Raw genomic sequence first — 16,490 nt, 5'->3', positions numbered from 1 at the left:
CTAAAATAAAATGGGTTTTAAAGGTTTTAATCCAAAAAATAACAATTTCAATACAAGTGAAAACAACACAATTATTTAACATTAATCTTAAACTGGGGATATTCTTTCTCCGCTTAGTTTTTCAGTTTACAAAGTCCGTCATCTATATAGGGATTAGACATAACGCCAGCGCAACAGGCTTTTAAAGGGGATGAGAGCTGAGACTCTCATTGGTTTATGGCACGTTACGCCCGAAATACTCCCATTTCTCATTAAAAAAATGTACCAACCCTTTTCGACCAAGCGCTCGGCGCACAAACCATTTTTCCCGTCATTAAATTAGCAAAAGTGGATTCGGACATGCCCATTTAGACGTTGCGCTGTGCGCTTTAGACAATGCGCTTAGATCGTTAAAATAGGGCCCTAAGTTACTGGGTTGCTCTTTTACAAATTTTCTAGGTTGATAAAAGCACCGGGGACCCAATTATAGCACTTAAACATGGAAAAAGTCAGATTTTCATGATATGTCCCCTTTAAAATTAAATCTCCATTCTTTCTAATATGCAATTAATGAAGCACAAACACAATCTTGAGGTAATTTGTAACTATTTTACAAGGTGGCTAATTTGAGTTTCATGTGATCTTATTGTACATTTTAGTACGACTTGCTTTCGCCTCGGTGATGTCAGGTTTAGGGGTGGGGCTTCATTATTGCTTCATTCATACACTCTAAAAACAAACGGTGCCAAACAGCACCAAAAGTGGCTCCCCGCTCGCAATCATAGAAGAACCATTTCAAGTGCCATATAGCACCGGCGAAGCACCTGTGTAGAACCACACAGGTCTCTGTAGAACCATATGTGGTGCCATAGTGGTGCTATATGGCCCCTATATGGTTCTACACAGGTGCCTCACAGGTGCTTCACTGGTGCTATATGGCACTAAAAATCGTTCTCCTATGGTTACGATCCAAAGCAACAGTTTTGGTGCTATATAGCACCGTTTGTTTTTTTTAGAGTGTAATAATGGAACATATTTGTATGATTCACATCATATGAATTTATCTGAATAACTGTAGGCCCCTAATAAAATATTTACGAATTCATGTGAGACTCGAAGCGCACATATCTGACACATCACCATCAGCAGATTACTGCCATTACCACAATGTGATATCAATAAAACATCCCTGACATGTAACTCTTTCCCCACCATTGACGAGTTATCTCGTCAATTAAGAGAAAACATTTGCATGACAAAAACGTGTACCTGATAAGGTTTTATGTTAATCTGTAATACAGTGATTATCCACTAGATGGCACACTTACCCAATTCATAAAAAAAACTGAAGCAAAAAATATTTACTAATTTTAAACTCTGTGTATGTTTTGATAATCGTTCTGAATCTGATCTCTAACAAAATTCCTATTTTTTTTAAATACCCATATTTAAAAGTTTATAAACAGAGAAAAAATATAAATATGATGAAACGTTTTTTTTCCCATTTTGTTTGTTTGTTTGTTTAAAAGCAGAGGGTCTGTTTTTACATTTGTATGTTACATATTTTTAGAAGAAAATTTTCCTGAAAGGAAAACTTTTGTAAAAAATCACAAAAAAGGCTGGCCGGGAATAAGTTAAACAAAGAAATAAATGAATATATTTTAAGGCAAATAAAAAATCTGAGTAAGCTACGCACAAAAATCGCCCATAAAGGGTGGTTTCCCGGACAGGGTTTAGATTAATCCAGGACTAGGCCTTAGTTATGTTAGGACATTTGAATAGTTTTTACAAAGAAACCTTACAAAAAACAATACTGGTGTGCATCTTGAGACAAAACAATGGCACTGATATATGTTAAAGGATTAGTCCATTTTCTTATAAAAAAAAAAATCCAGATAATTTACTCACCACCATGTCATCCAAAATGTTGATGTCTTTCTTTGTTGAGTCGAGAAGAAATTATGTTTTTGAGGAAAACATTCCAGGACTTTAATGGACCCCAACACCTAAAAGTTTAAAATTGCAGTTTTTAACAGAGTTTCAAAGGACTCTAAACGATCTTAAATGAGGCCTAAGGCTCTTATCTAGCGAAACGATTGTCATTTTTGGCAAGAAAATTTAAAAATATGCACTTTTAAACCACAACTTCTTGTTTATCTCTGGTCACGCAATACGTCTTCAAGTCAAGAGGTCACGGATGACGTATTGAAACTATGCCCCAGTGTTTACAAGTGTGGAGAAAGAGGATGGCTCAGACCTTGTTGTATGTCGAATGATACTAATTAATGTCTTTGTGTCATTTTATTGTTTAAAATGGTCCGCAAATGGGCATTTCATATATCTACCACATGACCTTTCCACAGCATTACGCAATTGCGTGAGGTCGCACTGGGGCATCACAGGACCGGAGATAGATGAGAACTTGTGGTTTAAAAGTGCATATTTTTATTTTTATTGTCAAAAATGACAATTTTTTCGCTAGATAAGACCCTTAGGCCTCATTTAAGATCGTTAAGAGTCCTTTGAAACTCTGTTAAAAACTGCAATTTTAAACTTTTACGTGTTGAGGTCCATTAAAGTCCTGGGGCCCTATCTTGCACCCAGCGCAATTGACTTTGTCAGTGACGCAGGTATCATTCGTATTTTGCACCGGCGCACAGCGGGTTTTTCCCTCCACAGACGCACGTCCGCAAACTAGGGAATGAAGTTGCGCTCCCTGGGCGGTTCAGCGCAAAAAAGGAGGCGTGTTCCGGCGCAAACCATCCCTGATGCTATTTTGCAGTTTCAAAAAACAATTGCGCTACTAACAAAAAAAAAACTAGTCTAAAGTCAGTGGCGCGTTGCGCGTAGTTCATTATGCTATTTTAAAGACGCATGCTTGACCATAATAGCGTGCACAACGCGCATACACTTTGCTTATCTAATCTACACAGATGCAACAGTTATCTTTGCAAATCATAAATTGTTACAATAAAAAATATTAACACATGAGATAAGGGAAATCATAGTGGTGAGAAATGTGGTGATAGTTTTTATTTATTGTGTAGCTGCGTAAAAAAAATTTCATGTAAATAATGATTAAAATATTTTCATAAGTTGGCTGTATTACGTTTATTTTATGTAAATAATAATTAAAATGTTTTCCCATCCCCATACAAAACAACTTCTCTGTCTTTGACTGCTCTTACAAGAACGTGGGTCTCCTCGGCTGTGAACCGCTCCTGGCGTGCGCCTGGTAAATCCGTCATAATAATAGCAACCCGCCATGGAACTTGCGCCCTTGCGTTTGAAGGGAATGTTGGATAGCGTTCTGATTGGCTTATTTGACGTTACGCCCAAACCACACCTATGAATAATGAACCTACTTCAGACCAACCCCTTTTTGATTTGCGCCTGGCGCAAGAGTTATTTCTCCCGCCGGGAAAAAAGCAACAGCGCCCAAGATCCGCCCACAAAGTCACTTGCGCTTTGCGCTTCGCACTTGCGTTTCAGATTGTTAAAATAGGGCCCCTGGAATGTTTTCCTCAAAAACATAATTTCTTCTCGATTGAACAAAGAAAAACATCAACATTTTGGATGACATGGTGGTGAGTAAATTATCTGGATTTTTTTAAGAAAATTGACTAATCCTTTAAGATATGTCAGTGCAAGATGTTTTTAAAGTAAGGCAGCTCAAACATGCATTTTAGTCTGGGACTAAGATAAGCCCTGTCCAGGAAACTGCCCCAAATGTGATTCTTTTACTTTCAGCAAAGTTGCAAGCGTAAAGAATATTCAACGATAATTTTAGACATACTGATCATGGTGGTGCCACCAGCGAGAGCTGCTCGTGTGCCCTGATAGAAATCGTCAGCTGCTGTCATGCCCCGATCGGGCATCTGAAAACGGGTGTGAACATCAATGCCACCCGGCATCAGCATCCTGCCATGGGCTTCGATGGTCTTCACGCCACCGGGAACAATTAGGTTCTCACCAATTTGCCTGCGGACAGAAACAGCAACGGCGAGAGAGAGAGAGAGAGAGAGTAATAAATGACCAAACAGAGGTGTACTGTCAGTCTTAAAATAGAAAAATAAAGAAAAAAAACTTGCTTGATGACTCCATCCTCCATGTAGATGTCCGCATGAAACGACTGATCATCATTCACTATCTTTGCTCCTTTAATGAGAAGCCGATCACTCTGCGTGTAAGAGAGAAATTAAACAATGTCATACAACTGATGGAAAACAATTATTCCTATTTCAGGATTCTGTAGTTAGTTATTGATAACTCAACTTTGTGACCCATTTGTTTCTGTGAAAACCTCTATATAAGCTCATCCTACATAACTAACATACATTCTGTGAAAATTTAACCTTGATATCTTTAATATTGAATGAGTAAGATCATGTCAAATCAAACTTTGATACTCCAAATCTCATCATTAGATTATGAGACTTTAGTTTGGATTTCACAGACAGAGTCACAACATAAAGCATGACGGGACACCATCATGTACAACTCAGTGGTAGGGCATTGGGTTAGCATTGCAAAAAAGTTTATGGGTTTCAACCCAGGGAACACACATGATAAAAATGCATATCTTGCAGTGCACTGTAAGTCACTTTGAATAAAAGCGTCTGCTAAAGGCATAAACTGTAACTTAGAGGAGAAGGACTTAAGACCTCACCAGCATTGTACTCTGCAATTAAAGACCTGAATAATTGCCATGAAGTTCTTGTTATGTAGCTGACTGTCAGATAATAAGCAGTTATCATTGGTCTATATGTTTCATTCTGTAAGGACCTTATAATCTTTATATAAGAAATGTTCGAAAAAATTCAACAGCATGCTTCAAGAATATATTTTTGGTGAAGTGCAGTAAATATTTAGATGATCCACCTTTGCAAAGGCTGTTTATCAGTGCTTTCTTTACTCCTCTGGCTACTTCCCACTGTAAAATGCACCAAGATCTCTAAAGTTAACTGCTGAATAATTTATCAAAGTTAAGACATTAAAAGAGTAAATAGCTTGAAGGAATACACCATAAAAATCCTGATAATTTACTTCACCCCAATGTCATTCAAGATATTTATGTCTTTCTTTGTTCAGTCAAAAAGAAATTACAGTTTTTTCAGGAACGTTTTCTCCATATAGTGGACTTTAGTGGAGCTCAATGATTTACAGTTTGAATGCAGTTTAAAAGGCCTCTAAAAGATCCCAAAGGTCTTATCTAGAGAAATGATAGTCATTTTCGCAAAAAAAGGTTATTTTAAATTGTCGTCTTGCATTAGCCACAACGCACCAGCGTTACCTTACGTAATCACTTAGAAAGGTCACGCGTTACATATGTGAAAAGCACACTTGTGGACCATTTAAAACACTAAATTGACACAAAAACATTCATTAGTATCATACCACATACAACAACAGCGGAAAGGTCCTCTTTGTTCACACTTGTAAACACTGGAGCGGTAGTTTCGCATACTTCGTGCAGGACATTTCGACGTGATTACGTTATATGTAAGGTCACGCTGGTGCATCTCACAGCTAGTGCAAGACAATGGGCCCTATCATACACCCGCCGCAATGCATGACGCAAATGTCTTTTGCTACTTTCAACCCAGCGCAATTATTATTTTCACGTTTAACGCCACGTTGTTTAAATAGCAAATGCATTTGCGCCCAATTTTGCGCCCATGGGCGTTCTGGTCTGAAAATGAGATGTGTTCAGGTGCATTGTTGGCGCGTTGCTATTTTGAGGCAACTAAAATAGACTACAACATTGACCAACAAAAACTTGGTCTAAAGTCAATGGCGCAATATTGTTTTTGTTATATGAACGCAATATGCGCCTTTAAACGGGACGACAAAACGCGTTTGCTTATCACACAAATGGATGTGCAGCAGCACAAAAATGCTTTTAAATAAGAAAAATTAAAGGATTAAAATGTAAAAAATTATTATTAAATGAGGACAGATTATGAGACGTTAAAAGGCGTAAAGAGCTGCTTCACCTGTAGCCTGGTAAATAAATAAATGCGTTGCTTTTAAACAAATGCATCTATTTTAAATGTTATTTTTTTAAATGCTATTTCCGGATTTATTGTATATTATGACTCTGTACCTGTGGATACGGTGAGATGAGAAACATTTTTAAGTAATGCTTTTGAAAAAACTCACAACGCTGTCCGAGTGCTGAAACGGCTCTCCGCACGTTTGTAAATTCTTTATCTCTTGTTTGTTACAAATAAACCCACAACGCTGTCCTTCAATGTGATGACCAGCGGATGCCCGACCAACGACCACCGGCTAAACCAGTTTAATTCGCTTACCCGCCTCCTATCCCTACCGTTTCTATATATATATATATAAATATATATTAATTCCTCCCAAGGGTTTTTGTCCTTCTAGGACTTTTTCCCATTGGGTTTTTTTTCCTAGAGGGTTTTTAATCCCAGGGAGAGTCAGCCAACTTTGGCTTAACTTAGCACTTTACAGTATACGTTACATTATTAATATGCTCGCTTGTACGGTTTAACCGCTTTCTCTACTTCTTTTATTATCTATTGATTTTCTGTGTTCTCCTCTACATCTTCTCATGTAAAGCTGCTTTGCAACAATTAACACTTGTGAAAAGCGCTATATAAATAAAATTGAATTGAATTGAATTGAATAAAGTATTTATAGAGTACAAACCTTTTCTTGCATATTTGCTAATTATTTTATGAGATTACAATGATTATGTAGGATATCAATACATTTACAGCAATTAAAAGCCTGCTATTTTTACTTCCATGACTGAAAGAAAACTGATTTTAAAGGTTTTAATAAAAAAGAATAATAATTTAAATACAAATAAAATTAACACAATTTTTAACATCATTCTTAAACTGGAGGTCTTCTTCCTCCACTTAGTTTTTCAGTTTACAAATTTTCGCTTTCTAAATGGGGAATTGGCATGGTGCCAGGCGCAACTGGCTTTTAAAGGGGATGAGAGCTGAGACTCTCATTGGTTTATTGCACGTTATGCCTAAAACACACCCATTACTCATTACAAAAATAGGAACAACCCTTTTAAGCTGTCCACTTGGTGCACAAACCATTTTTCCCGTCGTTAAATTAGCAAAGTGGATTCAGACAAACCCGTTTAGACGGTGTGCTTTAGACAATGCGTTAAAATAGGGCCCAAGAAGTTGTGGTTTAAAAGTACTTTGTTTCGATCATTTCGCTAGATAATACACTTATGCCTCGGCTGATATTGTTTAGGGCCCTTTTAAACCGCACTCAAACTGCAAACCACCGAAGTCCACCAAAATCCACCATATGGAGAAAAATCCTTGAATTTTTTTCTCAAAATACATACTGTCTTTTCGACTAAAGAAAGAAAGACATAAACATCTTGGATGACATGACATGTTAAAAAAAAAGTTTTATGAAAGTGGAAAATTCCTTAAAGTATGACCAAAGAATTTCTCTTCCAAGCTGGAAATGGGACATAAAAACACATTCTTACAGAGACAAAACATCTCTGTTCACTGCTTTACCACGAAGACCATATTTACTGTAGCATCCGAAAAACATCTCACAAATATCTAAAGCATCTCAGCCTTGTTAGTCACAGTCAAAAATCAGCATCTCGCCTGAGCAGACGATCACATGACTTTACTGTTTGTGTAATGCTTGTCTGTTACATCTCTGTTACTCATGCTGGATTTGTTTATAGATATATACTTTTAATCTGAATTTTACAAGAGTTTGATTCAACATACTCTACAGATTGGACAAAAAGACTCTTAAGCTATCATCAAGTTAGGTGGTAAAGCATGTAAATGAGTCCTGTATATCCACTGTACATGTACTGTCAATCATACAAGTCCAGTTTCAACCCAACTAGTCTTCTTTTAGTGGTGAAGCTGCAAAAGGTTTGCGGGTATCATGGCGAGTTAAACGTTTGTTATGGCTTAATATATTTCAGACACATAAAAGGGCCAAGCGGTGCTTTGAATAGAATAAAGAGAAAGATGAAGGACTAAGACTGCACTCAATATCCTTTTCTATTTGCTTTATCCTCAGCTGAACGTAGTATTAAGTGCATTGAGGTTTTTTCCTGGAGCAGCGAAGGGTTTGTTAATGACGATCCATCCACAGCAGACCAAATCTCTGTGACCCATTTACAGGAGAACAGAGAAGATACCTGTATATCAGACAGATCTCTTGAGATCAGATTATGAATGTAACCATGGACCACAAAACCAGTCATACGGGTCAATTTTTTGAAATTTAGATTTATGCATCATCTGAAAGCTTTGCATTTATGTATAGTTTTTTAGGACAATATTTGGCTGAGATACAACTATTTGTCAATCTGGAATGTGAGGGTGCAAAAAAAGCAAAATATAGAGAAAACCGCCTTCAAAGTTGTCAAAAAAAGAAGTCATTAGATTAATCGCGATTAATTGCATACGAAATAAAAGTGATTTTTTTGCATAATAAATGTGTGTGTACTGTGTGTAATTATTATGTATATTTAACCACACACACATACATATATATTCATTTCAGAATTTTTTATTTATATATCAATGTTTTTAATTTATATTTAATATAGAATAAATACAAATATAAAGACATATATAAACATATGCAAATGTTTCTTACATACATACATGAATGTGTGTGTATTTATATATACATAATAATTACACACAGCACACACTCATATATTATGCAAAAAAATCACTTTTATTTTGTATGCGATTAATCTAATGACTTCATTCCTTTTAGACAACTTTAAAGGCGGTTCTCTGTATTTTTTTGCACCCTCAGATTCCAGACCGCCAAACAGTTGCATATCAGCCAAATATTGTCCAATATTGTCCTAACAAACTTTTATTATGTATGCGATTAATCGCGATTTATCTTTGCCCAGCACTACATTTTTGTATATATTTTTATACAGTAGGAAAATTACAAAATATCTTCATGGTTCATGATCTTTACTTAATATCCTAATGATTTTTGCATTAAAAAATTATCATTTTGACTCAAAAAATCCCATACAGCAAAAAATTTATTTCTCTGGCCAAAAATGTTTTTTAAATATATGCCTATATAAATGCCTATACTTAACCTTTTAACCTTTTTAAAACTGTTATGTTTACAGATTTGTAACATAAACAACGTTTTTTCCCAATGCAACGTGAATATATTCCCTTGAATTGAAATATATGGGAGGGCTAAATATATTTTTTAATGCTTTAAAATGTAACTTTTAAAATATATTTCAAAATATACAAAAAATGGCCGAAAAGTTTATCAATGAAAAATATATATTTGTAAACATATTCCAAAATAAATTTTTTGGCCATTTTTTAAAATATATTTAAATATATATTTTAAAATATATATTTTTGCCGTATGGTATTTATTGTTGGCTACTGCTAAAAATATACGTGACTTATGACTATAAGGTCCAGGGTCACAAATGTGACAGGTGTGGTAAGGTGTTGAGTAGATCTATCACACTTCACTTTCTCTATCATATCTATATAGCGGATCATGACTCTCTTTCTAAACAATGCCTGTTTGACTAACAGCACAAATAGCAGGAAAGGCTAATGGAGGTCATTTTTAATGGAAAACTGTGCTTGCTGGGGAAAAGAGTTTTTGTTGTATTCATACACATGAGGTCAACAACTCTGCTGTAAGTGGAAAATCTGAGTCTTGTTAGGCCAACGGGTTCATTGTTCTGCTTCAAATCTGCTGAACTGTCTAGGTTTTGAACTATATGTGTGTGTAACCAATAGTTAATGTGCTGTCAAGAAAATTAGTGACAGTTTATACCATATTCATTTTGTATTGTAATATAAAAATGTAGCTTGGAGATAAAAATGTAGATAAAAACAAACAAAAGTAAATGAGGTGTTGAAATGATGCTTATTGGCACTGATGTTGTATTCTTGAAGTCATATTTTAAATACACTTGAATACACACTTGGAACACGGCATTGCTTCACTTCTGTAAAGTTTACAAAAATAAATGAAGAGTTTGGTTCCAAAATGCAATAAATCCATTTTGAGTAATTTGGGTAAAAATGTGTTTTCTATATAAAGAAAGTGATAAGATGAAAACCACTATTTTCTGTTACAAACTTTCACATTGCATCTTTAGGTTATATTAACATCAAACATTCATTAAAAATTCAAAGATTTATTATAAAAACTTTTTTTTTCAAAATGCTATAAATCTATTGAATCAATATATAAATGTGCATTCATCTTTGCCATGTTATATTCATTTAGTTGACTAGTGGTATACACTGATTTAAAAAAATAAACATTATTGGCATTAATCAAAACACTTACTTTGTCATATTAAGAACACTGTCATTGCTGCTGTCATCTTTGGGACGTCGTCCCAGAACTTTTTTTACAGCGATCAGCTGTAAAATGTTTTAGTCCTGCTCGATTTTCGTTGACTATGAGTAAAATAATAAAAAGTTTTTCATAAGATCCTCTGGGGTCAATGTGTTAGCATGACAGAAGCTTGATGCTGTCGTGTGAGAACAGCCAGCATTTTTCCTTCGCCTGAGTGCCTCTCACGTAAATTATTCAATTTTTATGGCTTACGTTTCTTTCCGCAACAGAAAACCACCACAGGTTTATCAATGCCATTAAGAGTATTATTTTGTTTTTGTTTGTTTGTTGTTCACGAAGTACAAAGTAGATGAGGAAAACTGTGTGTATTCTGTGCCTCACTTGTTGTTTAGTGTATGTTCAGGTAATGGTGCGCTGTGATTGGTTGAGCAGATTTACTGCATTCTGCAGAGAAAAGAGGACTGGCGTTTGTCACGGTTTGGAAAAAAGGGAGAAAAGATGACAGAATAACACGGCGCATATCAGATTTTGCGTAAAATTAAGAATTTACTTTTAAATACTGACCTGATACAATACTGATTTTGTTGGTAACTCATTTTTTTTAAACATGGCGTTTATCACGTTTTGGAACCAAACCCTTCACACGAACCCTCAGAAAGACACATGTCATTTTTGACAGACTCCAATTAAAAAAGAATAATCAGATCTCAAAATGAGTTCAAATGAAAACAAATGTAAGATTTTGCATTAGTTTGCTACTGGTCTATAATACTATAATAAAATCAGAGATTTCAATAGGAATTTCTCATATAATTCTCATGAGACCTAATTATCTGAAACTTTCCACATTATTCTACAGCTCTATAATCTCTCAACAACATTAATGTTTATAGCTCTGTATGTCAACAATTGACTCAAGTATAGGGAGTGTCTATTAGGTTAAGTGCAAATACCGTCCCTTGTTGGCAACTAGCTCCGCTAGTTATTATTGCATTCTGATAATCTAATATAGAAGGGCAAATAGTATCTGCCAATATACAGTAGATATCATCTAATTACTTTTACACTGATTGCAAATTTAATAACTTTATTTATTATATAACATTTATTTTCACCTACTGTTAAGAGCATATCGCTAAGAAATTTTTGATATCGTTAATTAGTGTAAATAGTATATACAGAATTATACTCCTAGCTAACAGTGAGCTTTATTAAAGGTGCAGTGTGTAGATTTTAGCGGCATCTAGCAGCGAGATAGTGAATTGTAACCAACGGCTCAGTCCACCGTTCACCGAAACGTAAAGAGAAGCTATGATAGCCACCACAGGACAAACATGTTGCTGTTTAAGAAAAAATACAGTAGTGACAAAACGCAGTTTGCTCATTTACGGCTAACATAGAAACATGGCGGCACAAAATGGCGACTTCTATGTAAAGAGACTCGCGGCGTATGTAGATAAAAACACCTCATTCTTATAAACACATAACAGTTCATTATGTAAGGTCTTTATATACCGCTGATAATATAGTTGGGTGATTCTCACGAAACCATTGAAACACCACACCACTAATGATTTTAGCTTTAAAATGTGTAATATAGTAACATTAAAAAGCATCAGAATTAACACAATACTGTGTTCTACCTTGCACAATGTGTGATTTCAACATAAGAATTTATAATTGTAAATTTTATCTCATTTTCTGCTGAAATTCTCATTACCGCAATGTGTCCGGCTGTGTTTGAACATGCGTTATGTTGTAATTTAATCAAATTAACACAAAAATATTAAGAAAAAAAATAAATGGATGTTTTGCTAGACTACTTTAGATGACAGAAAAAAATATTTACTGAATATTCATGCATAATAATAATAAAGAAAAATTAGGAAAATGATGTGTCCATGCCTGATGTTCTCATCCTCCGCAACACTTTTTGAGAACAGTTTAAGCACACATACAGAATTTTAATGAAGTTTGATTTTGAGTGACCAAGCACATGGACCAGTTACTTCAAGATGGCTACCAGGTAAGATCATTTTTTTTACAGTTAATTTGAAATATGGTCATGTCAGAATGTTTACACGACATTTTGATTATCATTACCGCAACAGATGCTTATTAAATGTTAATTCAATTAATAGAAGCATAATACTTTGATTTTTTTAAATGCATGTGCAGAATCTCCAAATTATGTTCTTTCAGGTTTGTCATGTCATTTTGAAAATATGTCAGTGTTGATGTTTTCTGACTGTTGCGGTAATGAGATTAGGACTACTTTTTTAAATTATGTTACAAAAAGTGTTTTAAATTAATGTTCCCATTTACTCCAGACTTTGTTCTTCAATGTCTGGTGGGAAAAAAAGTAAATTTAAGCAATTTTTACATTTTCATGCTTGACATTTTTAAAACCAAGTTTTCGTGAGAATCACCCAGTTATGTAGATTATATTGCATTTCTGTCAAGAGACCCTTATAAATGTTACACACTGCACCTTTAAGCTACAAAAGCTGTGATTTTTATATGATTATGTATTGTTGAGCTATACATCAGTTATTTTTAGGTATACTCTTTCATTTAAACAGAGCTCAAACAAAATGGAGCACTGCACTTTAACAAATCAATGAGTTCAATTAAAAGTCAGAAAGAGGGTAAACATAAAAACCACAGGATTCAGCTATAGCAAACCTCTCGGCCATTCAAAAACTGCAGGCCATGAAGTTAGGAGAGGCAAGACAAAATATCTGTGATTGCAAAAAAAAAACTTGCCTAGAGAGAGAGAGAGAGAGAGAGAGAGAGAGAGAGAGAGAGAGAGAGAGTATACTATTAGAGAAGTATACTAATGCTTGATCATCCAATAGAAAACCCAATTTTACCACATCTTAACATTTATCGTGTAGCCTACAGTTTCTTTATATCAGCACAAGAATCATTTAAACACTTTGGCCCTGCATACCACAGCAATGAAACCTCATTCATGACTGCTTTAGACACTACAAAGACAACAACAACACAGAAACAGCTCACAATTGACTATAATAGAATAACACACATTTGTGGTAAAATATCTCACACCAACCATTTTCCTAATCTCTAATTTTTCTCTAATTTCTAGCATGGTGTTCCCTGGGATCGAAACCCATGACCTTTGCTCTGCTAACACAAAGCTCTACCAATAGTGTGCTGACAGTATCAGCGTTTGCCACCCACTGGCAGTCTTAGCACAATGCCTTAAGATGGCTGAAGCTAAGCTGACGCCTGAGAGCTAAAGGCAACATCTACCAGCAACAAGCGACAGAGAGAGAGAGAGAGAAAGAGAGAGAAAGAGTCTCTCAGACCATTGTCATTTTTCTGTCCTGTCCCAGTTCTGTTCATTCCTGCACACATCAGTCCTGCATCTCTAAAAAATCACCAGGAAAGTCCATGCACAATGTATTCAGCTCAACGAAGGGCTGTGCATCCATTACAGCCTTGAATCTACAATATATGCATTGCTCTATACAGCAACATAAACTTTGCATTCACTGACCTACTTTTTAAATGAGGATTTTCATTCATTTTCTCTGGAGACGTTCTCTGCATTCAGCATGAAACCAGCTCACAGCTCGGTGTGGCTATACTGAGGCCATTGTACAAGCAGCCCAACTTAAACTGGTTATAAATCAAATGACTTCTGAAGGTGAATGCTTGAAATGTTTACAATGGCATCATTCACAATTGTGTTAAAATGATGAACTGCCTTGTTCTTTATTTAGAATAATACACAATGTCTTCAGATACACTGCTAAACTGTAATTAGATCTAAACATTTAAAGGTTTTTCTGGTGACCAGGATAAGATTTATTCTTATTTTAAGTCATGCATGTTAAAAAATGTATGCTTGCTTTCCACATGCATGCTAGAGATGTTTAATTAAGAAATGTGCCAAATGAGCATCATTCACAAAAATGATCCAATGGATATTTAATAGCATCAAGCTATAAATTGTTATGTTGGTTGCTTGGAACAATATGCATCTTATTTTATATGTGGTAACAGCTTCCTATAATTTAACCTAGACCAGTATGCAAGCTTGGTGTTACATTAACCAGTATTAATATAATTCAGCGACCCACAAAGCAGCAGATGATGGTTATATTTTCAAAAATATATAACTGGACTGCTATTAAACCACAGAATTCAGATGTATATAATTGCATTATTAAAAGCACCTGATGAAATAGCATAATAGGATTTTGGCACGGAAGGCGCATGCCATTAATCTGCTCTATCACAGTGGGAATATTTTCACAGCATCATTTATGTATCCTTGAATACTCACTGGTGATGCGAGGGATGTTTTTCTTGCCCTGGTATCCGGACATCTCGGCGCTGATGGTTGGAGATCCGTGCGTAAATGTTCTGGATGCGCTTTTGGAGAACCGACGCCCCGCAATTCAATGACCAACGCCGCCGTATGGTCGAAACAATCCAGGTGAATGAATGAAGATAAAGCCGCAGATAGATGTAGACAGAGAAGAATCTCCGCTGTGTTAAGTGACAGCCTCACCCGTGCAGCGTAAAGCCAGAGCCCCGATGGTGAGATTTACGCGGCCGAGGCCACAGTGCATACGCAACGCCCCGCCCTGACGCACGCACAACACACACACTCGCGCGCACTCTAGGATTTAACGTATTGACATGAGTGCAGAATAAAATGTATAGGATCAAAGGCCCGTCCCTTAATTTCAATATGTATGCTATTTTCTATTTATTTAAAAAAAGCAACTTATATTGACTATAAAATAAGAACACGAAAAAATGAGAAATGTTCAATGATAGAAATAATACAAGGCCCTATATAATGTAATTTGGAGGTGCAAATGTTTTATGTTCCTAAAGTGCTAAACTGCAAGATCAAATTAAAAACCGTGGAACCTTAATTGAAGATTAGACATAATTATTTAATGACTACATAAAATCAAATATGTGCAATGGGTAAAATTGTAATATTTTTCTAATTATCGTGTGGACACATACACAAACACACGACCCCACCACTTCTGCACATGCAACCTCAGAACACCTGCCAGCAGCCAATCACGTGAATGGAAACACACAGGCTCCTCCCACTGAGCTTCTACGGTTGCCATGGCTTTTGGGAAGGCTGATCGTCCATGACTTCCATCAATGAACCAACACAATGAATTCCCTCTCTTGTGTGGAATAATTTGATATTTCATGGCCAGTCTTTCTTGGCATGGCTAATCGTTCTTTATTATTCGGACCAATTTGCTTCACAAAGGATAAATGAGATCACAAAATATTTGGATGCATGTTATTGAGTTGTGTATAACAAACAGGGTGTGCATTTGAAAATAAACTACAGATTTTTTATCTCTACACTATACTGAAAGCGTATAATACACATTATAGCACTCATTAGCATATGTAGTCCTCTATGCATTTCCTTTAAGACAAAGCTTATGTGATTCAGCAACCCAGTGCAGTTCAATGCTATTGTGTGCTGTTACTCGTTACTATCTTTTCTCTGTATGGACTCAAATTCTTTCACTTTGTAGCCTTTAGGGGGCAGTAATGTGCTAATTTTCACTGATTCTCCAATTGAATACTGGCATACTACTCTTATTATTCCTGTAGTATGTACTGTTAAACCTGAAAGTAGACTAATACATGCAGAGATTTTTCTACTTATCATTTGTTTGGACTGTCAGCAGACAAACTTAATTTAAGCTACACTGCAAAGAATGATTTTCAAGAAAAAAACGTTCTTAGTATTTTTGTCTGATTTTCAGTAAAAATATCAAAAAATTCTTAAATTAAGTTGCTTTTTCTTGATGAACAAAACGACCCATGAAAATAAGTCTAGTTTTTAGACCAAAAATATCAAATTTAAGTATTTTTGTGCATAAAACAAGCAAAAAAATCTGCCAATGGGGTAAGCTATTTTTTCTTAAATTTAGTGTTTAAGAAAAATGTTCAAGATTTTTTTGCTTACCCCACTGGCAATTTTTTTTGCTTGTTTTATGCACAAAATCACTTAAATTTGATATTTTTGGTCTATTTGATATTTTTTGCAGTGCACTGCAAAGAAAAAATGTCAAATTTAAGTAATTTGTGCATAAAACAAGCAAAAAAATCTGCCAATGGGGTAA

At 35.3% G+C, this 16,490-nt stretch overlaps 1 protein-coding gene across 1 annotated transcript in view; it reads right to left on the bottom strand.

Annotated features, from left to right (window-relative positions):
- Nucleotides 1–14,980, bottom strand: part of dpysl2a (dihydropyrimidinase like 2a) — a 29,968-nt gene extending 14,988 nt beyond the window's left edge. The window contains exons 1-3 of the mRNA XM_055167911.2: nucleotides 14,658–14,980; nucleotides 4,071–4,159; nucleotides 3,776–3,960 (exon numbers count right to left, since the gene is read on the bottom strand). Coding sequence (XP_055023886.1) covers nucleotides 3,776–3,960; nucleotides 4,071–4,159; nucleotides 14,658–14,699 — 316 coding nt within the window. The 5' untranslated portion in view covers nucleotides 14,700–14,980. The remainder of the gene's footprint in view (nucleotides 1–3,775; nucleotides 3,961–4,070; nucleotides 4,160–14,657) is intronic.
- Between the last annotated feature and the right edge of the window lie 1,510 nt (nucleotides 14,981–16,490).

Source organism: Misgurnus anguillicaudatus, chromosome 5, assembly GCF_027580225.2.
Source record: "Misgurnus anguillicaudatus chromosome 5, ASM2758022v2, whole genome shotgun sequence".
Lineage (NCBI taxonomy): Eukaryota > Metazoa > Chordata > Actinopteri > Cypriniformes > Cobitidae > Misgurnus > Misgurnus anguillicaudatus.
This window is presented reverse-complemented; position numbering and strand designations above follow the sequence as displayed.